The sequence below is a fragment of the Protopterus annectens genome, chromosome 10.part0 (genome assembly GCF_019279795.1).
Source record: "Protopterus annectens isolate FY-2018-M chromosome 10.part0, PAN1.0, whole genome shotgun sequence".
NCBI lineage: Eukaryota > Metazoa > Chordata > Ceratodontiformes > Protopteridae > Protopterus > Protopterus annectens.
Window position 1 is genome coordinate 972,121,835 of NC_056744.1, and position 25,417 is coordinate 972,147,251.

Here is a 25,417-nt window from a genome sequence, read left to right on the forward strand (position 1 = left end):
TTTGCAGTCAGATAGAACTTGGCTATTTAATAGGTAACTTTAGACACACTGTTCTTATACACAGATGTCTTATTGATTTATATCCAATCCCCAGCTGAACAACTAGATCCATTTTTTGAACATTATTGACCGATGTAGTATTCTGTCTGGTTACAAGCTTAATCATTCAAAAACTAGGGTCTTGTCTCTTAACTATGACATAGCAAGCACTTTCACACTAAAAACGCATGCTTTTTCAAGTCTTAGAAACATACATATGCATCTTATTATATATATCAAATACAGCACAATAATAGACGTGCATAGACCAGTGAAGAAAGACTACGTAAAATGAAGTAAATTGTATACTCATTTGAGTCAAGTTCTCAATTTCCTTTGATTTAGACCAGGTTTTAAGCTATAACACTCATTTAAACTGGCGGCATAGTTGTATTCAATTTAGTTATCCATTTGTATTCTACTTTTTCAGTATAGTTCCTAGTATCACATCTCTTAACATCCTCTTCTAGACATTGAGAAAACATAAATCTAAAATAGTGTTGCAAACCTTCTTGCTTGTTTTTATTGCAAAAGCACTTGTTTTGAACAAAAACCTTTTATGTAATACAATCCGCTTTTCCATGGTTCCTGATTGTGGTTTTTGTCTTTTGCTATTTGTGTGTTGTACCCCAATTGGACTTCTCCTTGTCTTCATTCTTGGTTTGGAGTAAAGTATGACATACCACTTACACTGTCAGTACGTTTTTCCATTTCTTATCCCCTGAGACTCCAGAAGTGCTCATTACTGTTTCCTATTCAAATATCAGTTTAGGAGGTACAGGAGCAACTGACAAAAATTTATAATAGCTACACTGTGCAATGGTCAGTCTATGGACTTTCAATGGCAATTAGGATGTTTATTCTCCCTTATATTCTATATTATGTACAGACTGCTTCTGGCATGCCCCAAGAGGCTTTTACAAGAAATTGATTAAACAGATTTCCTCTTTCATATGGCAAAATAAGCACCACAGAGTTTCCTGGACAGTCATTACCATGTCTATAAATAAGGGGAGGTTAGGGCTTTTTCCCTATTTTTTAATTGGGTACCATTTTATCGCAATTGTAAAGGTCACTTGGCTCAGAGAGGCAGAGTTTTGAAATATTTTTTGCAAATCCCTTTTCACTGTTATAGCTGTGGGTAACTGCTAATTATATCTTTTAAATTGCATAACATTATGAGGGAAAATGCCAGTATGAAAAACAGTGTACTTGAAATATAGAAAGTATTCCTTTCAGCATTTATTCTTTTAATATCCTTATTTAGTTACCGCTAGCAGAATTCTGCTTGGTCTAGTATGTTAGGCAGCTTTCTCTCTGCACTTAAAATGTTATATGGTCACTTATAAAGATGCCTAAAATTTTGATTCATAATGTAGAGTGTGTCTCAGGCACTTCCACTACTTTACCAGAAAGTAAGACAGCTGGACTACTTTGCATAAATAATGGCAATTAAGCAAAAATGGTAAAAAAACAGAATTGAAGAAATAAGTTCATGTATAGTCTACATTCTAAATGTAATACCCTACATGGTGGTAATAGTGAGCAATGTGAAACTTTCTAGATCAATTAGGCTCTACAGCTGTGACACTGGGCTTCAGAAAGCCTTTCAAGAACAGGTATACCCTAGCATTTTTCCTCACTCTGTCAGGTATTAGTACTTTTCATGACTGGCATATATCCTCTCACCTTGGAACATTGATTGCGGCACACTTGAGTGGCAGGTATATGGAATGTCTTGGAGGTTATGAAAGGGCCACTGCTAAATCTATTAATACTAAATTCCTTACAAAACCCAATAGCAGCTTTGCAACTCATGCTAGAGTCTTTAATGGAGGAAATGCAATTAAATCACCCACCAGATTCATATTACTGTCTTTGAAGTCAATAATATGGTTAATGATTTGTTTGATTCATTTTCACCTAAAATCTTGATTACTCATTGTTCTGTTTCTCACATGCAGTGCTAGTTGTGTGTTTTGTTCATCCTTATAAAGGTTCATAGGTTGATACTAGGCTATCTGCCCTAGGACATTTATAAGCCTAGCCAGAGTGTGTTTGGCTTTCGCCACCGTTTTAGATTAGTTGACTGAGCCTCTGTATAGTAGGTCACAGAAGATAGCCCTTTTAAGGTTAGTTTACTCTGCCTCTCTCTAGTAGGGACACAGAAGAGATCCCAGGGGTAAACCTACAATCTCCCATCCACTCGTCAAGATTTCTCTTGAAGAGGGTCATTGAGGGGCTCTGCCTAACATGGATTGGGATATTGTTCCAGAGTGAGGGGAGCCTCTGGGATATGAATCTGTCCCTCCAGCATATCCTATTTATTTTTGTGCTGAGGTTTAAGTCCCTGGAGCGTGTAACTCTAAGGGATTTGGATTTCCTGAGGTGGAGCATGTCCATTAATTCTGGGTTGGACATGGCTTTATACATCAGGCACAGATCGCAACTGAGTAGAGCTGGAGTTTCTTTAGCCTAACTGCGTAGGGCATCTGAGTCCCTTGATCCTCTTGGTGAGGTACTTTTGGGGTCTTTCCAGTTGCTCCAGGTGTCGGGTAAGGTACATCCCAAATGGGGCATTGTATTCAATTATGGGCCTGATGAATGATGAGTAGAGGGGCACACCCTCTTGATCTAGATGTGAACCCTTTCGTGATAAGGTGGGCTATATAGAAGGTCTTTCTAACCACTTTGGCAACGTGATTGTCAAAGGAGAGATTGCTATCTACTTGGGTCCCCAAATCCCTAATTACTTCTTCCGTACTTAATGGATTACCACCTATGTGGTAATTTGTGGGCACTTTGTTTTTCCCAAAGGGGATGACTATGCACTTTTTGGCATTTAGCTTTAGGCCATGGCTCTGGCACCAGTTATCTGTCTCTGTGAGACCCTTTTGGAGGATGCTTGTGTCAGTCGACTAGTCGATTATGGCACCCAGTTTGCAGTCATCTGCGAACTTGGTCAGCCATAGTCTTCCCGTGTTAGCCTGTACCTCAGAAAAATATATACCGAACAAGAGAGGTCCCAGGACTGAGCCTTGTGGGATGCCACTTGTAACTGATTTAGAGTCTGACATGGCACCTGCAATTCTGACCATGTGGGTTCTATCCCTGAGCCAGTTTGCAGCCCATCTTGTGACATAGGGGTTGATATTTAAGCTGGTGAGCTTATTTATGATGCCTGAGTGGTGTATTGTGTCAAAGGCTTTTGTGAGGTCCAGGTAGGCTGTGTGGACTACCTTCCCTTCATCTATGGCCTTGGTGACTGTTTCAAAGAAGTCGACCAGGTTCAAGAGGCAAGATCTGCCCTTAAAGCTGAATTGGGTAGGATCCAGTGTTTGGAGGTTCCCAATGTCTTTGTTTATGAGTTCCATGATGATACACTCTATAGCTTTGCAGACCAGGCTAGTCAGGCTTATAGGGCGATAGTTTCCGGGGTCCGTTGTGGCACCACCTTTGTGGAGTGGGACCACTGTTGCTGTATGCCATTCCTTGGGTACATATCCTGTAGTAAGGCTGAGATTGAACAGTGGCTTTATGTGAGGGTTCAGTTCTTCTTGGAGCTTATGTAAGACACAACCCGGGACACCGTCCGGTCCCATTGATGCTGTGTTCATTGCTTTGGAAAGGGCAGCTCTCACCTGTGTATCTGTGATGTCAGGGAGGCTACACTCTGTTGGGATAGACATTTGCTCATTTGGAGGGGAAGGGGGGGAGAAGTTTGCACTGAACCTGTCTGCCAGGATGTTGGCAATGTCTGTGGATTCAGTGTATTTTTTGTCATTTTGCACTAACTCAGAGCATATCTGGGAGTTGCCACCCAGGTTCCTGACATAACTAAAGAAGGCCTTGTGATTATCTTTAGCGTCTTGTGCAGTTTTTCTTTCGAAGCTGGCCTTAGATGATATTATGAGGGATCGTAGTTTCTTGCTAGTACTGATCAGAGATGCCTTCCTTTTTTGGGATTTTGCTCTGTCATGTAGTAGATTCCTCCTTCTGTTGTATAGCTTATTTATGGATGGGGTCCAACAGACAGGTCTCCTGCCTTTGGAGGAGTGAGTCTTTGGCACTGCTATAAAGGCACTGCTGTAAAGGCAAACTGGATGCATCATTATTATTACAATGCAACGTAATTGTGTACTAAATTTATAAGAAAAAACAATACCTGCTAGGTTAAGCACCCTCGGTTCACGAAAACACGAATATATAAAAATAATAACTGAGGAGTGCACCATGAGCTGCGTAGTCAATAAAACTACAAAAGGTCCATAAAATCCAACATTTAATGCTGTAAAAACAACCAAGGAAGATAGAGACTGCAGTAAGGTAAGCGCTTTCACGTTTGAATCAACGCTTCATCAGACATCAAAAGAGCAGTCAGAAACATGTGTGCTTAAATACAAAAGATGACATCACTGCCTATTCAAAGACAGCAAGTCAAAACAACTACAAAGCAAAAATGTCAGTGTTGAAAAAATATAAAATAATGGCAAAAAATAAAACATAAAACCACATCTTAAATAACTATACATTTGATGATTCAGAGATATATATAAAAAGATATATATATAAAAAATAACACAATAATTATTGTTAAAATGACTGGTAACAATAAAAACTAGTCATAAGAAAATTAATGCCTCAATGGTCTATTGGCTAAAAACGGTTTAAGAGTGACTCTGTCATTAAGCCCATATCTGTGGGCTTGAAGTTTCAAAATCCACTTGCCTTCCTTCTCTTCTGTGAAATTTCTAATGTTACCTAATCTGCCATCTGTCATGACCAATTCCAAGACCTTGAATCTAAAAGTATGTGAGGATCCATTTTCAATGACATGTTGCGCCAGGGCATTGGTTGTATTGCTTCTCTCAATAGCATAAATATGCTCCCTTATACGCTCTCGTAAAGACCTGTTGGTCTTGCCAACATAAAATTGCTTACACTGTTGACACTCTGCAATATAAACAGCATTGGCAGATTTACAATCTGCATAATGTTTAAAAACATAAACACGTCCAGTTACAGGATGTGTAAAGCTTTTAGAATCAGCTATATATTTGCATTGATTACAAGAGCGGCATGGAAAAGTGCCACGTCTTTCAGATTGTCTAAAACCCTCATGATTTTTATCATAGCATAGTAACCTATTGAGTGACAGCATATTCCTATACGCTATACGGGGTCTGTTATCTATAAGATTCTTAATTCTGTCATCCATTAACAAAAGTTTCCAATTGTTGTTCAGGACTCTTGTGATGTGATTATTCTTGTTTGTGTAAGGTATTGTTATCCTGTTAACATGAATAGTATCATGATTCATAGTGGATGTGGAGTTAAAATTACATCTTCTCATCAAAGGTGCACCGGGACCTAGTCTAAGTCTATCCCCTTCATTGATGTCATTGTGAACTTCAGGGCCATTATAGCCTCTGGATATGAAATTCTCAGTCAGTTGTGCTTTGTGATGTTCATATGCGGTATCCTGGGTGGTCAATCTAGATACTCTCATGATTTGATTTTTTACTATATTTTTATGGACATGCTTGGCATGCATGCTATTACGGTGTAAAAGGTTATTTTTCCAACAAGTTTTTCTGTGTAGTTCAGTATCAAAACCATTAGAAGCCATAACAACTTTAACATCTAAGAATTCAATAGCATTAAAAGAATGAGAGCAATCAAAGCAGAGAAAGTCAGTGGTGCCATTTAAATATGTCACAAAATCCATTAGTTGTTCAACTGTACTTCCCCACACAATAAAAACATCATCCACAAACCTGTTATAATACTTCAAGTACTTCCCAAAATTAATGTTATTATTGAGCACAAAGGTGTCTTCCCAATGTGCCAACACCAGGTTGGCATAGGCGTTGGCACATGGGGTGCCCATTGCCATTCCTTTGGTTTGTAAGTAATAGTGTTTATCGTATAACAGTACATTGTTCTCCAATATAAGTTCAAGGAGAGACATCCATCTACATATCCTATCACTTGAAATATTGTTCTTCACTAAAAAAAGCCTAATAAAGTCCATACCAATATCATTCGGTATTGAGGTAAACAAAGACTTTACATCAAGTGTGACTAACAGGTCATCACTACAAAAAAAAGGAAGAATCCACAAAAATCGAGAGATTCTCCAAAAAATGTGTAGTATCTCTTAAGATCTGATCTACACCCATGACTATCGGTTTAAACATTTTATCTAGATATATAGAAAGAGGCTGTGTGAGCCATCCTCTACTAGATACGATTGGTCTCAGTGGAGGATCTAAGGGTTCTTTGTGAATCTTCGGAAGACCTCTAAAGGAAGGAACCAAAGGATTGTCAACTAAAAAATACTTATAAAGATCATTGTCGATAACATTGGTTATCAGCAGGTCGTCTTTCCGTTGCCCTTCAAACCTTTCGAGAGGCGGACTTGGTCTCCACAAGGCAGGGCAGTAAAAAGGAAGAGCACCGAAGAGGTCTTCCAACAAACAAAGAAAGCATTGAAATGAGCTCTCAAGAGCTGGTTATTAATATTTCCAGGTATGTACTGAGTGCACATGAATTATCTGTTTTGAACAAAGGCTTGGGTTTTATACCCTCTAGCTGCAATGAACTTGATATAATCGTTGATATTAAGCTTTTTACCAGGAACTTAGGTCTGAAGTTGCTTTATGGACATAATAACAGCAAGATAGGGGCTAATGACCATAGTTTATTTAGAAAGCCTTCCACATTTATGCCTCAACAACATCCTTTATTAGAGGCATTTGAGCAAGCCTGTGAAAGTGAGATCTTTGATTTATATAACAATAAAGAGGTTAAACCAGGTTTTCTTAACACCACAACTGAAGAAAGGGAAGCAATAGCTAGCTTAAGAAACAATGATTCAATCATTATCAGACAAGCTGACAAGGGAGGTGCAGTGGTTATTATGGACAAATTAATGTGTTGTGATAAAATGGAATTTATGTTGTCAGATAAAGCCACGTATCTTCCCTTGCGTAACTATGACCTTAACAATTTAATCAGAAAAGTACATGGATGTCTTTACGACCTGCTGATAACCAATGTTATTGACAATGATCTTTATAAGTATTTTTTAGTTGACAATCCTTTGGTTCCTTCCTTTAGAGGTCTTCCGAAGATTCACAAAGAACCCTTAGATCCTCCACTGAGACCAATCGTATCTAGTAGAGGATGGCTCACAGAGCCTCTTTCTATATATCTAGATAAAATGTTTAAACCAATAGTCATGGGTGTAGATCAGATCTTAAGAGATACTACACATTTTTTGGAGAATCTCTCGATTTTTGTGGATTCTTCCTTTTTTTGTAGTGATGACCTGTTAGTCACGCTTGATGTAAAGTCTTTGTTTACCTCAATACCGAATGATATTGGTATGGACTTTATTAGGCTTTTTTTTGTGAAGAACAATATTTCAAGTGATAGGATATGTAGATGGATGTCTCTCCTTGAACTTATATTGGAGAACAATGTACTGTTATACGATAAACACTATTACTTACAAACCAAAGGAGTGGCAATGGGCACCCCATGTGCCAACGCCTATGCCAACCTGGTGTTGGCACATTGGGGAGACACCTTTGTGCTCAATAATAACATTAATTTTGGGAAGTACTTGAAGTATTATAACAGGTTTGTGGATGATGTTTTTATTGTGTGGGGAAGTACAGTTGAACAACTAATGGATTTTGTGACATATTTAAATGGCACCACTGACTTTCTCTGCTTTGATTGCTCTCATTCTTTTAATGCTATTGAATTCTTAGATGTTAAAGTTGTTATGGCTTCTAATGGTTTTGATACTGAACTACACAGAAAAACTTGTTGGAAAAATAACCTTTTACACCGTAATAGCATGCATCCCAAGCATGTCCATAAAAATATAGTAAAAAATCAAATCATGAGAGTATCTAGATTGACCACCCAGGATACCGCATATGAACATCACAAAGCACAATTGACTGAGAATTTCATATCCAGAGGCTATAATGGCCCTGAAGTTCACAATGACATCAATGAAGGGGATAGACTTAGACTAGGTCCCGGTGCACCTTTGATGAGAAGATGTAATTTTAACTCCACATCCACTATGATTCATGATACTATTCATGTTAACGGGATAACAATACCTTACACAAACAAGAATAATCACATCACAAGAGTCCTGAACAACAATTGGAAACTTTTGTTAATGGATGACAGAATTAAGAATCTTATAGATGACAGACCCCGTATAGCGTATAGGAATATGCTGTCACTCAATAGGTTACTATGCTATGATAAAAATCATGAGGGTTTTAGACAATCTGAAAGACGTGGCACTTTTCCATGCCGCTCTTGTAATCAATGCAAATATATAGCTGATTCTAAAAGCTTTACACATCCTGTAACTGGACGTGTTTATGTTTTTAAACATTATGCGGATTGTAAATCTGCTAATGCTGTTTATATTGCAGAGTGTCAACAGTGTAAGCAATTTTATGTTGGCAAGACCAACAGGTCTTTACGAGAGCGTATAAGGGAGCATATTTATGCTATTGAGAGAAGCAATACAACCAATGCCCTGGCGCAACATGTCATTGAAAATGGATCCTCACATACTTTTAGATTCAAGGTCTTGGAATTGGTCATGACAAATGGCAGATTAGGTAACATTAGAAATTTCACAGAAGAAAAGGAAGGCAAGTGGATTTTGAAACTCCAAGCCCACAGATATGGGCTTAATGACCGAGTTACTCTTAAACCGTTTTTAGCCAATAGACCATTGAGGCATTAGTTCTCTTATGACCAGTTTTTATTGCTACTAGTCATTTTAACATTAATTATTGTGTTATTTTTATTTTTCAGATGTTTCTATATATGTCTCTGAATTATCAAATGTATAGTTATTTAAGATGTGGTTTTATGTTTTATTTTTTGCCATTATTTTATATTTTTTCAACACTGACATTTTTGCTTTGTAGTTGTTTTGATTTGCTGTCTTTGAATAGGCAGTGATGTCATCTTTTGTATTTAAGCACACATGTTTCTGACTGCTCTTTTGATGTCTGATGAAGCGTTGATTCAAACATGAAAGCGCTTACCTTACTGCAGTCTCTATCTTCCTTGGTTGTTTTTACAGCATTAAATGTTGGATTTTATGGACCTTTTGTAGTTTTATTGACTACGCAGCTCATGGTGCACTCCTCAGTTATTATTTTTATATACTAAATTTATAAGATTCATTGCTGCAGTTTTAGAAACTTAATTATGAGAACATTATTTACATTAAGCAAGTAATGTAAGCAGCTGCTTAACTTGTTTAATTTTAAATATTTTTGCATATTTTATTATAACTGTAATCGAGAGCTCCAGGCAGTTATTTTCCTACCTGCCAGCACTCAGGAATTTGACAGCTCATTAACTGACTGTTGGCAGATGTAGATGAGTCAAAGCAAGGTTAAGGAAACTAAGATGCAAGTAGCAAGAAACATTAAGAAGTAGACGGAAGGTAGAATTTAAAATGCACTTAAAGGGCATAATGAATAGTCTTATAGTCTGTTTTTTCCTGTCAGGGAAATGTAATATAATATGAGTTGTTTGTGAAAATATATATTTCACTCATTGTTTTTGACAGTTCCTCAAGTTAAGATCTGATCAAACTCTGTGAAACATGATAACTGCCATTTTATACTTAAGATCCATAACAAATGAATAAGATCTACCTACCACATAGTTCAGCCTGCTCAGTTGCTGATATTCTGCAGGAGTTCATTATGTCAGCCGAAGGCATAGTGTGAAAGGATTAATGGTTTTAAAGTGCAGATAAAGCCCGGCTCTCATTCCAAGTTAATTGGTCAACCGTAGGCAGCTTTGATATTTTGTGACAGTAACTCTAATGGTGTTGTAGTGATTTATTAGTAGGGACCATTTTGCAACCAGTTAATAGCTACAGTTGTCAGTTTGCTTTAGTATACCTTTTACTTTAAACTTGTGGGTGGACTGTAAAGCATATACCTCACTTTGTCATCAATGTTTAGAGGGACACTACAGGTAGGCATTGCTTAATGTCAGAGATAGTTTCTGTCCTGTAGAACGTTAAGCAATGACAACGTTAGGCGAACACCCTATACTTTGCATTGTGCTTTGCTTAACATCTGTTTGCACAATGGATAATCACATTTACTTCCGCATAGTACAGTATGGACATAAATGTGGTCAGACATTCTGCAGAAGGACAATAAGCGGCACACACCTGTAAGGGGAACAAAGTGCTAACTGTAAGTAAAACAGTTTTTCTTAGTATTTGTATAAAAGCATTTCATGATGTAAACTGCATGTTATATTATAAAGCGGTTTTGTGCAGTCAGGGGTATTTTCAATGTGGAGGAAGTCTTTTCATTGATTGTTATATGTGTTAATGATATAAAAGTAAACTAGTACTTTTTAGTTGTGAGAAATGTAGCCTTTACAGTATAACAAGAGAAGAAAGGCTGGATGGAAGCAAGTTGAAGTTTATATAATGTGATCTTGAGCTGCTGTGTGTGTGTGGGGGGGGGCAAAAGTGTACTGATTTTATTAGATGTAAAATTAAGATAATTTCCTTTATTTTTGCAAAACTATATGCCATTTCCTTAGCAAATAGGCTTGAAAAATAAAACAAATTGGCAAAAGCCATGAAAATGCTTTTTTTCATTAGCAAATGCTCCCAGTAAGATTTAAGAAATTGGCAGTTGGGCAGGGAAATTCTGAATATTCTGTTCCGAGTGAAATTTACAAAGATTCCTTCATGCATCTGCACAGTTGTTAACTGTTTTATTTCTCTGATTACTAACTTCTTGGAGATGAACTGTCTGCAGGTATAAGCAATTAATGTTGAGAGTGATGAGCATTCTTTGTTGAGGAAAATGCAAAAGTTAAAGGTGTAAAGGCAAGAAGTTCCCCAGTCGCCTTTACATTAATAGAGCAGTGCACACTCTAGTTTTATTTAAAGGTAGTCAGTGCACTTGCCCATAGGACTACAAGTTAATGTTTTCTGAAAGCATACAAGCTCTTTTTCATATCAGGCAGTGGAACAGGAATAAGAAAAAAACAGACAGTGATCAGTGTACTTGGGAACACAGGCTGTAACATGTGCTTTGGCATGGGTAACCTTACCATTTAGATTAGGTTATGCCTGTGAGTGCAGTTGTTGATTTGGGGCAGTTCTTATCTGGAGCATTAAACTTCATTATTGAAAATGTACATAGTTTTGTGTGTTTGTTCCAGGTTAATAAGGGATAAGGTTGATCTAAAAATATATTTAGTTTTTTTCTTTGAGGGTTTTCATTAAAGCAAAATGTCTTAAAAATGTGACATACAGTCAAAAGTAGATGAGAAGAAACAGCTGTATAAATGATCAGCCTGCCAAACATTCATTTGTGTATTTAAGGGTCTATATTAGAATAGATGAAGATTCTCTTCATCGAACACTTAAACGTCAGTATGTAAAGAGCGAACGCTGGAAACCATGAACGGCCACTTCTGCAAATTTTTTCCCTGTGAAAAAATTTTCTTGGTTGTTTTTGAGAATTGCCTTTTTCTCCAATGTAGAGCGATCTCGGAGTTGGTATATTTAGTTAGGGGGGTGGGGGGTATGTGGAGCAAAGCCCCCCACTTGATTAGGGTTTTAAAGTTTGTTTTTGTGTTTATAAGCAGGTGATTTTATTTTCCCTAAGAAAAAGTTTGTGGAAGTAGCCGTTCATGGTTTATAGCTTTTGCTGTTTACGTGTCGCTCTTTACGTGTTCGGAGAAAAGGGTCTTTGAGCATATAATATAGACCCCATTTAAGGCAAAAGTTGGAAATACACATTCATAAAAATACTCAAGTATAATAGGTGGAAACAGTAGCTTTTTATCATAATGGCTATTGTATCTGTTTTATGTTGTAATGTAAATGGCTTTACTGGTGAAAACAAAAAGAGCAGAGTATTGAATTACATTAAGAAATGCAGAGTGCAGATTGCAATACTTCAGGAGACGCAACTGGGAAGAAATGAACATGTGAATTTGACAAAGGATTTCAGGATGGGTATCCAGCAGAATATATGGGCCAAGGAAAAGGGGAATAATAATAATGCTAAAGGGGCTCCAGTAGTGATAGAAGAGGGAAAAAAGCAGTAATGGTAGAATTGTGGTAATAAGGGGCTATTGGCAAGGGAGGAGGATCACAATGGCATGTATATATATCCACCAAAAACTGCTGTGCTGGACCTGTAAGGACATTTTGGGAGAAATAGTCAGCTTTCAGGAGGAAATATTACTTACAGGTGGTGAGTGGACCTTAATTTGCAATAGTGAGGATGTATCATGGAGACTTAAAAGGGAAAATATTGCAAAATAGGGTAGATTTCTGATGAAATTTATGAATTTTTTTTTGATGTGGAAGCCTTGACTTCAGTAGTAGGAACTCTCTTAGAATCTCCATATTACTCCCCAAGGTGCAATAAGCGGGTAGACTGGATGGAAATTATATTTCACAGGAACAATTGAATTTCATTGAAAGCTTCAACAAGTATTTAATAGCTATGTAAGATCATGCACCAATTAAAACTAGGATAAAATGCAAGGTAATGGAAAAAAATGAGACACTGACACTTTCCCACCTAGCTGTTAAAATGAGTGGAATTTATGGAATAGGAAGTAGAAATTATTCATGAGTTATTAGGGAAGATAGAACTTTCTTTAGAAGGGATAGCTTGAGTGTGTTATAACAAAACTTGAGTTTAAAATAAGGTCAAATAGAAGAGAAAGCAATATGGTTAAAAAGTAATAGGAATGATTTATAGGGACTGATAAAAAGTTAACATACTGCAGAATAAGAGTATTCATACAGAACATGAAGGGGAGCAACTGCAGAGTGCTAAAGAGAAAATAAGGGAGTATTTGGAAAATATGCATGTGCTAATAAGATTGCTGTTGAGCAGCTGCTATTTGATAACTCTTGAGTACAAACTGTTTAGCACAGCAGCTTAGGAAACAGAAATTAGAAAGGGTTATTGCCAAACTTAGGGAGCCTATGACAAGAAAAATAACCAGATATCGTGTTGAGATATTAGAGATGCTTCAGAAATGTTACAAAAAGTTGTATAAGGCAGACAAATGAGGAAACTAAGTAATATGCAGAAATAAATTGAAATATTTATGGAAGACTTAACTATGCTGAGGTTAGAGGAAGATAAGGCTCAGCAACTAATTTGAGTAGATGAGATAACGCCATGATATCTAATCAATCTACGGGAAGTAAACGGGAAAAGATGATGTTCTCATGGAACATTAGAAATTAAGAGGAAAGAAAGTGATAAAGATCTGTAAGAATTTGTTTAATAGTATTTTAAAAGAGGGGAAATGCCAGTATCTTGAAAGAAAGCTGTGGTGGCTGTGTTACCCAAAGAGTGTAAAGACAAGTCAAACCCAGATTTATATAGATCCATTTCAAATTTAAACTGTTATTTTTAAGTGTTTATGTCTATACCAGTTAAAAAAATGGCAAAGGTTGTAACAAAGTTGATCGATATGGATCATTGTGGTTTTGTGGAGGGGAGGCATATATTTGACAACATTAACAGAATAATGATGATCTAGAGGGAAGCAGAGTATAAGAAAATGCAACTGCTGTTGCTGGGTCTGGATGCAAAGAAAACATTTGACAGAGTAAGGTGATTTTGAGTAGGTCAGTGTAAGTATTTGCATTCCCTGATACATTAATAAGGTTAATTAAGAGGATATATGAGGGATCTGAGGCAAGAATTAAAGTGGAAGGGTTCCTCTCTGATAAGTTGTGTTTGAAAAGAGGAACCAGGCAGTGGTGCCTCTTTCGTTTTGTTTTATGTTTGTAGATACTGTAAACAAGGGGCCCAGAAATTCAAGGATATAACTGGTAATCAAGAAAAGTTGTCTGTATTTGTAGATGTTATTATTTTATCCTTGATACATCCAGAAAAGGACATCTTGGTGTTATGAAACATTTTGACAGTTTCAGGTTGTTTCAGGATATAAAATTAATGAAGATAAAACAAAGATTATAGCCATAAATTACGTACCCACGCAATAATTGCTTCTAATAATACCCATATTTATTGGGACATGGTAAGATGAAGTATTTGGAAATATGGATTAAAAAGGTTTCTGTTATGTCAGCTAAGAATGTGTGGGAAGAGATTTAACCGATAACACAAAAACTGAGAAACTGAAAGCTGTTGTTTATGGATAGTAAGACACAAGCATTGAACATGTTTTTAGTCGTTCTAGTTATGTAAACAGTTCAAGCATGCTTTTATCAACCAGTGGAGAGCTTGTTGATAATAATTAAAAAAGAGTTGAAGGAATTAGTTTGGGAGGGAAAGAGGGCAAGAGTCATGTGGGATAAGTTAATCATCCCATTAGAACAAGGTAATTTAGGGTTACTTGATTTGAAGGGATATTTTAGAGATACATAGTTCAGGCTTATATACATAACACAGTCAGAAGGTTATAATTCAAAGTGGAAAGGGATGATTAGTGGGGGGGGGGGGTCAAAAAATAGAAAGGAATTTTCAGTACCGATCTGTAGAAGACCAACCATACTGACTATATATTCCTAAAGTTACAGAAACTATGCTAAGAACTAAGCCATTATGAGAAAGGCAAAAACAGATTTTGCCAATAATACTTACTGCAGATAGGTGTACAGAAAATAGCCAAGAGAGGACAGGAATTTACTGGAGAAAACTGGCAAAAGAGCCCCAAGGTATTGGGAGCAAGTAAGTAGAGAGGGAAAGGTAATTGAGTAGGATGAGGCCAAGCAGAAGTTTGGACTGCAGGTTAGAGGCTGCCTTCCTACTGGGGATTGATATCACAGTATAGGCAAAGAGAAAGGAATAGGGGACTCCCAAGTGAAAGAGCTGCTCTGGTAGAGTTTTTAGTTGAAGCTAGAACAGAAGCCTTTGTTAAAAAAGGATGATTAGTAGGGCATATAAAATATTGCATGATAATTTTAGGAGTCATTATGGGAGGTTAGAAAAGTTTAGCAAGAGAGATTGGAAAAGCAATTTACAATGCAACAATATGAGGGCAGATGCGTGGCTCCCAGGCATGTGACAAAGTCTGTAAGGTTTAGGATTTTTGTTTGAAAGTGTTTGCATAGGTACCCCAGGCGATATCAGAGTATTTCCTCAGGTATTTAGTAAATTTTGGCGGTGTGATAGAGAAGAAAGCAGTACCTCAGAACATGTATTTTTGGAGTATAATGCATTGGCAGGTTTAAAAAATTCCAAACAGAATACCCTTTTAAAAATATTGGGAGAGAAAATGGTTGTAACTAAGGAAATTATTATTTTGAGCTAAGACTCAGGATCTAAATTGCCTACACCATCTAAAGCCTTATTAAGTTTAATTTTGTTTGCTACTAAAAAAGCTATTACCAGAACATATAAACCAACTGTATTCTAAGTATTGAATATTGTAAAAGAAAGAAATGCACTGGAACGATCTTAAGAAAAATGGAAGGAGCAAATTACATAGAAGTAAATGGAATTTGTAAGAACAATACATTCAGAATAATTTTCAAGAGGAGGAGGAACAGTGAGGTTTAAGGGAAGCAGGAACTGAGAAATTTATGTAAAGTTGGAGTGAAAAACTATTTTAAAGAAAGAAAACATATGCAATGTTCAATATATTTAAATGTAAAAAAATGTTAATATGATTTGTTTCCTTTTGCATTTTGGTAATGGACCCCCCCATTACTAAGTCATAGTACAGTTAAAGTTAATGAAGTTAGTATTGTTTCAATCTTTGATGTTAGCCAGAAGTGCTCTTCACAGCACCTGCATTGTGCCCAGTAATGACTCCTCCTGCAGTTCGTACAGAGTTACATGTATTGGTAACATCTCTAAATATGATTGTCGATTATTTTTTATAAGACCCGTTGCCACTACTACTGTTGGAACTATCTGGGTATCTTTCTTCCACATTGCTCAGATTTCTACCTGCAAATCCTGATATTTTATGACTTTGTGTCTCTCTTTACACAAGACATGACACTGTAGTCACTGGGTGTAGCGATTTCAATGATCAATGCTACTTTTGTCTTCTTTTCATGGACCACTGTGTGTGGTTCTCTCGCATCTGTCTTTTGAACTGTTAGTAATGGGTAATTCCATGTGATGTAGACTTCATTTTCTATGATGCTTTGTGGCTCATGTTTCCAGTGTTTTTCAGCTACTTCAATATTATAATGTTTGCACAATCCCCAGTGCAACAGTCTTGCCACATTATTCTGCCTTTCAGTATGTAGTCCTTCTGCCATTAGTATATTGCAACCAGCAACAAGGTGTACAACTGTTTCCAATTCTGTTTTACAAAACATACATTTGTCTGTTTCTCCCACATGCTCAGTGTACTTTGTAAACCAACGTGTATGTAGCCCAGTATCTTGGGCGGCCAATATTAGCCTTTCATCTTTTGGTTTGAATTTACCTCTCCATAACCATTCTTGCCTTGGATCCTGATCAACATGAGGTTGTTCCAGGAGTTTTCTATACTTACAACTATATTTATACATTTTCCATATTTCTTGCCTTCTCATCTGATCCTTCACCTTATATTCTTTTCTTTTGTTTTTTGACACGTTCAGTTGCTGCCTGATTTTTATCTACTTCTGGTTTAATTTCCATTCCCGCTTGACACCGTTATGCTTCTGCTTGACTAAGAAGGGAAGTCATCTTAGATTTATTCTCTTCATGTTTCAAAACTTTCACTATGTTTGGGTATTGAGGTCACGAGATATGTATGCAGTCCCTTGATTGCAGATCTATACATGTAACCAATTTCAAGGAGGCCCATACCTCTTTCAAAATGGGGAATATATAATCTTTGTAAGCAGTGATCTTTATAAATCATTTCATGAGCATGACGCATCCTCCTTTTCCTGTCTAATCTGTCCAACACCTATTGGGGACAGTCAGTCACCCCAAAACTGTAAGTAAGAACAGGATGAGCAAATTAGTTTATAGCTTGAATTTTGTTCCTAGATGTCCGCGCTGTTTTCAGGATTAATTTAAGTCTTCCAAAAGATTACTTACTAAGTTTTATTTGCATTTGTTCATGTTTTATTGTTGATCCTTCATCAGTTCCCAAATATTTATGCACTCCTTCTTGCCCAAGTTCTTTTGTATCACATTCTTGTCCCAAACTGATGTTTTCTTCGTGCTGCAGCTTTCCTGCTTTAAAGGTTGCTTTTGCACATTTATCAAGACAAAATGACATTCTTATATCATTTAAAAAAGTTTTGACTACTTGCAGTTGTGCTTTCAGTTCCTCATCTGATGAGCTGTACAGTTTTAAATCATCAACAAAGAGAAGATGAGAAGTATTTACACTTTGTTGCATTCTGGGAGTCAAATTATAGCCATGACCTAATCTCTTAAGCAGACAGCTAAATGGGTTAAGGTCAAGGCAAAAGAGCAACTGTAAATGAGTGTCACCCTGGAATATACCCCTTTGGATTTTTATCCCTGGAATAATAATTTGTCCTTTATCATGGCTTAACTGCATAGTGGTTTGCCAATGTTTCATGGTCGCTGTGATGTAGTTTAGGAGTGTAGGGTGTATCTTATACATTTTTAAGGACTTTTTTATCCATGAATGTGGAATACTGTCAAATGCTTTTTTGTAGTCAATCCAAGCCATACTTAGACTCTTCCCCTTTTTACAGTTCTCCACTATGACTTTATTTAACAAGAAATGATCCTTTGTCCCATATGACATTCTTTTATTGCCCTTTTGTTCTTTTGCCTTGATTTGAGATTTCTTCTAAATGACTATGAACTCTGTCAGCATCAATTCCAGTTAATAGTTTATACATCGTGTAAAGGCAAGTTGTTGGTCTATAATTTTTAGGGTAGCTTGCAGGTTCAGTCTTAACTAGGACCATTGTTTTTCTTGTTAGCCAAATTGGTGTCTGTTCTGGGTACATATATAAATAGTTCTTACTCATAGATAAATCTTTGTGGAAAGATGTTAGTACTTCTAACCACAAGTTAGGTACTGCTTCTGGGCCTGGAGTTTTCCAATTAGAGACTTTTCTTAACTTTGTTTCAATCTTTCTGGCTGTTACTTCATCCTGTTTCATATCTTGTAACTTTAAACTGATCCTTTTTTTTTTTTTTTTTTTTTTTGCTTCTATCCATTTAGCATCTTTGTTTTTGTTCCACAGGATGGGTGGCCTCGGTGGTGCAGCGGTTAGCGTTGCCGCCTCACAGCAAATGGTTCTCCGGTTCGATCCTTGGCTGGGGTGCCTTCTGTGCGGAGTCTGCATGTCCTCCCTGTGGTCGCTTGCATTTCCTCCGGGTGCTCCGGTTTCCTCCCACATCCCAAAGACATGCTGTAGGTTGATTGGACACACTAAATTGGCTCTAGGTGTGAGCGTGTGCGTGTGTGCGCCTTCTGTGAAAGGTTGGGTGCCGGGCTGGCAACTTGACACCGTAAAACTCCACTGCCAACTATGATCATGAGCGGACAAGGTGATCCGCTGTGGCGACCCCTAACCGGGAAAAGCCGAAAGAAGAAGTTGTTTTTGTTCCACAGGATCTTCATAGATATTTCTCCAAAATGTATCTCTTTCTTCTTTTTTGGGAGGTCTTGGAGTTCCTTTTACCTTGTTTCCCAGTTGTAGACCTTTTTGGGGTTATCAATAAATGGGTTATTTTTTTACTTTTCCTTTATCTACATATTTTCCTACATTTTTCTGCCTGCGCTGATATTATTAGTGTGGTATTTGTGATAATGCATGATAGATCCTAATCCCTTATATGCTGCACATTGCTTTTATCGCGTCTATCTTTGAGTATTTTTGTTGCTCTGTTCCCTCTTCTATACTCTTCTAACAGTGACACTTCTTGTCTTAATTCCTTTATGGTTTTCTCTGTTCAATACTTGCATGATTGTATTTGATTTCTTCTCTTCCTTTCCATGTGCTCTTGTGGTAGAGTTTTATCTATTATTAATTTAGCTGCACAGTAATATATCCTGTTTACTTTTGTTATATTGCATATATCTCTACTAATGTGTGTGTGCCTATGTCTTAAGTGATAATTTAATAAAAGTGTTGAGAAAACTTGTGGCAAATGTCAGGAAGTCAGTTCTGTGTAATTCTATGATGCACTCTAATTTTTGCTTTTTAGTTTAAATTTTACACGTTAGAGCAGCCTAGATAAGGTGTCTTTTTCTCAGCTATACCTTTTCTCAGAAAGTCATGAGTTACAATAGAATTTTGACCAAAATGTTAGGAAATGCTGTTAAGAATTTTCTGCAGCTTGAATGTAGGTTAAGTATGTCATCTGATTTTTCGTAGCTTGTCTTTTTTCCCCCTTTTTCATCTTATGTTCCTTACTTCTGTACAAGTTGAGTTAATCCTTACCAGAGGGAGTAGTAGTTAAAAGTATTTTATAATTAGCTGCCTTTGTGGCAGATGTGCAGAGTATAAGAGAGGCATCATTATACAGAAGTGTATTCTTGGAAAAGATCCCATATGTCAACTGATTTAGTATAACATTACTAGTGCTTGTATTACTATCTGTATGAACACCCTTTTATAGTGTCACAGGTTTGGATTCAAGCACATTCCTGTGATGGGTTTGCTGATTATTAGTAAGTCAACTCAAGCACTTCTGCCTTTCAGCCCTCGCATCCCTTTACCTTATTTATTTGTTTCCCACTACCATTGTACCCAACAGTATGAACTATGATAGCAGACATTTTTGTTCTCTATGTTTAAACAAAATATATGAAATTGTAGTACTTTGTCACACAACAAGGGCTGCAAGGAACACAGAGTAAACTGAGCCTCAGGTCTTTTCTTTATGGAGCTGCTGTAAAGCTGTTATTTTGTTGCTGTTGAGTGCTTTATGGTTATTAACATTTCCAGGTACTTTGTTCATATTTTTTTCATTAATGTGTTTTATTTTCTTTCTTAGGTGTATTTTTACTAAAGGATTGCAATGTTTGGCCATTGATTCGGATTTATAGAGGAGGGTTCCTTTTGATAGAATTTCTTTTTCTTCTGGGCATTAACACCTATGGCTGGAGGCAAGCTGGAGTGAACCATGTGCTGATCTTTGAGCTCAATCCTAGGAGCAACCTGTCTCACCAGCATCTCTTTGAGGTATGTAACATTTTGACAATGGGATATTTCCTAGTTATTTTATTTACAGTTACATGAAATAGATCACAGAGATCCTTGTTCAGTCATGGTCTTATTACAGAAAAAGAAATGTATCTTATAATGCAGCGTTAAACAACAGCAGCAACGTAAACACTTGTGAGAACTCCTCATGATTTAAATCGCATCACCACAGTTGCTGAAATTCCACTTTAGGTAATTGCACATAGGCAGCTATGTTTTACATTTTCCTGAAAATAAAGTTTTGCTGTGATGAGAAGATGGTAACAGTATATGCAAGTCTTAGGTCACTGGGGAAAGGATCCTGTATTGTTCGGATACACATTGGGAAGTCTTTGATAGACTGGCTTAGAGAGTGACTGTAATTTCAGCAGGCTAACCCGAGTGCTTCCTGATGTCAGGACTCTGGGACAGTGTTTCATTTTCAGAAGCCCTCTGACTGCACAGAATTCATCACTGTGCATTGTGTAAAATAGCAAGCAAAAACGGGTTTGTTTTGTGAAAAGTTTGTAGCTCCCTATTGTTAGTAAGCATAAGACAATTCTGTTTTCTGTGTTTCCCAGTTATGAATCTTCAGATTTTGTTTTGTAAAGCACATGTCCAGATTGGAAATCTGAATAAATTTCCCAATAAAGTACTTTGCTTTTCTAGATGATAAATTGTTCACATTGTAGCATGTTTGAAATGCAGTATTTTTTTTCGTTAAGCAAGAAACATCTTTATTGAATTAGCACTTTTGACATAGGCAGTTGTACATTTATACAAATGAAAACAAGCCATATTGTCATATTTTTAGTTGCAAACATTATACATCTATTATAATTTAGCCAGTCATTGTCATTCAAACATTACATAGCTCATTAATTTCCTGCCTTCCCTTAAACCTCATTCCTTTTCCAAAACATTGTTCTGCGTGTATTGTTCCCATAGTTTCCAATTTTTTTGTATGTAATTTTATCCTAAAGGTCCCACTTTCAGTTCTTTTAGCTGTTATTACATTCACTACTAGTAATTGCTTTTTTTGGCAGCCACCATAACGAAATTCTGGCAGCCTTGTCTAGGCAATTCCGATTCTGTATCACAGATCAAAAAGTAATGTCCTTAGTTACACCAGTCTGGTCATGCAGTATTTCTGACAGAGTAGTCTGGAGGGAATTTTATAGTCTGCCAACTCATTGTACTCCCCAAAATATGTTCTCACTTACTTCATTCTTCCCCATCACACCTCCAACATTTGCAATTTACCTTATGAAAAATTCTTCGGAGTCTGCTTGGGATATAAAAATACCTATGCAAACACTTCCAAGCAAAGATCCTAAATCTTCTAGACTTTATGTATTTGTACATGTATCCTACGAGTGTTTCTTTGTGAATTGCTTATCCATTCTCTCTTTCTAATCCTTTCTAAGCTCCTCTGATTGATTCCTATAGTTATCATACATTATTTTACATGCCTACTAGTTATCCTTTTTTAACAGCAGCTTCTGTTCCACATTCTACTAAAACCTCTACCAGTGCTGGTCTTTCACTTAGGATCCCCTATTACTTTCTCTTTACATATGTCTCTTTTCATGTTTGTGTATACTGCCGCTTTGTGGATGATCTCTTCATTGGTTGGAAGGGTGAAGAGGGTACTTTGAGTTTTTTTGCGTATTTGAACACTAGCAGTAGTTTTTTTGAAATTTACCATGAAACGTTCCAATTTGAAGGTATATTTCTTGGATGTTGAAATAGAGAGGGAACCATGTGGCAACCTTGTGACCAGGATGCACAGGAAGGAGAGTTTCCGATCAGCATATTTACAAAGGGATAGTATGCACCCCAAGCATATTTTTACGAACATAGTAAAGGGACAAGCGATGAGGATATCACGACTGTCCTATGAGGACTGTGATTTTTGTGGTTGGTCTGGAACAATTGCAGAAGGGTTTCAAGAAAAGGGGTTATACCCAAGCGGAGGTGGAATTGGCCTATAAGAAGGTATGTCAGGAGAGGGGGGTAGGGCTAGGTCATACTTCTCTGAAGGGTTTAGGGACGTAGGAGGGATGATGAAGCAGAACCAGGGTGTTCCTGTGGTTCTGTCCTTTACCACTGATGTAGGAATGGTCAGGGACATAATTTGTAGTAATTGGCACATTTTAAGCGTAGATGAAAGAACAGCTTGACTGGTGGAACTGAAACCCAGGTTTGTGTACAAGAATAGAAAAAAACATTGAAACAGCACCTTTTTTACCCTAGAGTCAATAGATTCTGCAGTGAAGCCTTAGCTGGTACATGGAAGTGCAGTGGTTGTACACAGTGTGAATTCAGTGATGAATCTCATTTTTTTAAGCACCCGGGTACTGATCATTTATGGCGCTTGAAGGATGTGGTTGATTGTAACGCCAAAAATGTCATATATGTGGCTCATTGTACAATCTGTTATAAATTTTATGAAGGGAAAATGAACCGCCATTTGAGGGAACAGATTAGGGACCATATTTATTGTACAAGGAAAGGGTTAGATTACAGTGCCTTGGCTAGACACACGGTACAGGCTTGGAGTGGACATGTTTTAATGTTTCAGGTATTACAAGTGCTCGTAGAGAATGTAAGGTTGGGTAATTTTATCAATAGGACAGAGTGTACTGAGTTACAGTGGATCTTTCACTCAGCTAACAAAAGTCTAGTCTCCACTATTAAATCTAACAACAAACCTGGGGACTCACTTTTCGCCAACGCAGTAGGAAAAAGCTGGTACCACCTTCCTAGTGAACTTTCATCTCTTGCTTCCACTCATCTCTTTAAAAAGTATCTTAAAGAATATCTTAAAACTCACTGGCTTTGTCCCTGCTCCAACACTGACTGAAATACCCTGACTGTTATCTCTTTCCCCTTTTTGCTCTCCTTATACTTCTATACTCCAGTGTTCTATGTCACATACCTGTAAAAAAAAAAAAAAAATTATATATGACATTTTTACAATTCAATATTTTTTTTTTCTTTTTTTGATTGCTCTCTCTCAAATTATTGCTCTCAGTATTTGATCTTAGTGTTAACCTATATAACTTATGATGTTAAGTTGTCAATCTCGCCTTCATTCTTGCTGGATGGGTTCGGAGCCGATCCTCAGCTCCGACTCGGCCAATACTAAAGCTCGAGAGCTATTTTTACCGGCTCGAGGCTCCCCTATATCCCACAATGCTAGGCGGTAAATACCCATATCTCGTTTGCCGCTTTAGCTGCGAGGTGCTTGTTTCTACCGGCTCTGCAGGTTAGTGACTTTTTATAGTTGTTAAACTTTAAAATCCCCTTATTTTTCTTAGGATAGTTTCTCACAATAAATTTTTTTTTTAGTTATCTATCCCTAGTTTCATTCGGGTTCCCCTAATTGTTTTTCCCGTTTATCCCCTGTTAATTTCCTTAGGCCTTCGGGCCCTCCTCACTTCCCCTTAGTCATACTTTATTGTGTGAGTGATTGGCTTAGATTTTCCCCTTTCTTTAAAGGTGTGTCTGTGTGTGTGTCTTTGTTTTACAGCCACTTTAGGATGTCTAAAGACTCCAAGGTCTCAGGCTTCAAGAAGTGTGACTCGTGCTGTCAGAAAATGTGTCTGACAGATGGTCACACTTCTTGTGTATATTGCCTGGGACCTTTGCACCTGCAGGACTCTTGTTCTGTCTGCCATGCTTTCAGTCCAAGAGTCCTGCAGGAACTCAAAAATAAACTGATACTTCGAGGCTTATTAAAGCCTAAAGGCTCCCTGACCCAGACCGCATCAGGAAAACCTTCTAAGCCTTCCAAGGCGTCGGCTCCAGCTTCGGAGCCGTCCGCTGGTGGCTCTAAGGATGCTTCGACATTGACTCTGTCTGGAGCCGATGTTTCAAAGATTAAAACTGTTACCTCGGCTCCGGCTGGAGCCGAGAGGTCCGAGACTCAGACGGCTCCGATAGTTTTGTCGGAGCCATCTACTAGGAAGAGGTCGAGATCCCCATCCATTGGCTCTATCCACTCTGCCCCGGGATCTCCACTCTTATCAGAGAGGAGCCATAGGTCCCACTCCTCTCGGTCCTCCAGACTGTCCGACGACGACTTAGAGAGGGTGGTGAGCAGACTTCTCAAGTCCCAGGCACTGGCCCAAATACTGCATAGCCCTACCCAATGGTCAGTGGCTATACCCATCCCTTCCTCAGTTCCTCCTCCGATTCCCATGAGTTCGGAGCCGGAGCTTCTGGGAGCCGTGACTGTCGGTGCGTCGGAGCCGATACTTCCACTTTCGGCTTCATCATCAGCACCGATCTCCTCCTTGGAGGGATCTGGGCGCCGGGCGTCCCTCGTCGGCTCCGAGGGGGCGAGTGTCATCGGACCCTTGTCTGAGCCCATTCTCCCTCTCGGAGCTTCGGTGCTGGTGAGCTCGGCCCCATCGGCCTCGGAGCCATCCCTTTTGGTGCCGGGAGGAGTCCTCGTCTCTTCGGAGCAGGGATCTTCGGCCCCGCCTGATCGGGGTGCCTTCGAGGTCATGCGGAGCGTGCTAGACCCGGTGTCTGCTCCACGGTTGGCTCCCTCCGCTCCTCCCTCTACAGTGCCTGCGATGGTCTCTACCCACCCTCTCGTCCCAGACCGTAGAGAGCCAACGTCTCAAGTTTCCCCACTGGGAATATCCTCCTCTTCCGAGGCTTCTCCTGATCCTTCAGGGGAACCCCCTCGGAAGAAACAATGCAAGAGGAAGCATATTGACTCCCCCGAGTCTATCACCTCGGATACCAACTTGGATGAGTCGGAAGGGTCCCCACGGTCCTCCTCTGAGGATGTCTCCTTTTCAGACATCCTTGAGATCCTTAGAGGGGGAACTAGTCCACCCTTAACCCTTCAGAGGACGAGTCGGTCTACCTTGAGGCTTTTGGCTTTCGCCCTTCCACCTCCTGGGTATCTCCTCCCTTTGACCCCCTCATGGAAGTGGTGGCAAGGAAGGCATGGACAGCCCCTGATACGGTGGAACCTACCCCACAAAGGCTGTCCAAGTTTATTACAGCTCCTAAGGACAAAGAATTCTTATCCAAGGGTGTCTCTGTTGATGCTATGGTGGTGGCTGCAGCCACTAAAAAGGAATTAGCCGATCCTTCGGTACCTATCCATCCTCCTAATAAGGAATGTAAGGCTATGGATAGGTACGGTAAGCGAATGTTCTCCTCAGCGACCTTTGCTATGCG

General features: G+C 38.3%; 1 protein-coding gene across 1 annotated transcript in view; it reads left to right on the plus strand.

The window, feature by feature from the left end:
* The window catches only part of XPR1 (xenotropic and polytropic retrovirus receptor 1), a 2,667,923-nt gene that overhangs the window by 1,689,965 nt on the left and 952,541 nt on the right, over positions 1 to 25,417 (plus strand). The window contains 1 exon segment of the mRNA XM_044085740.1: positions 20,025 to 20,212. Within this exon segment, the coding sequence (XP_043941675.1) occupies positions 20,025 to 20,212 (188 nt within the window).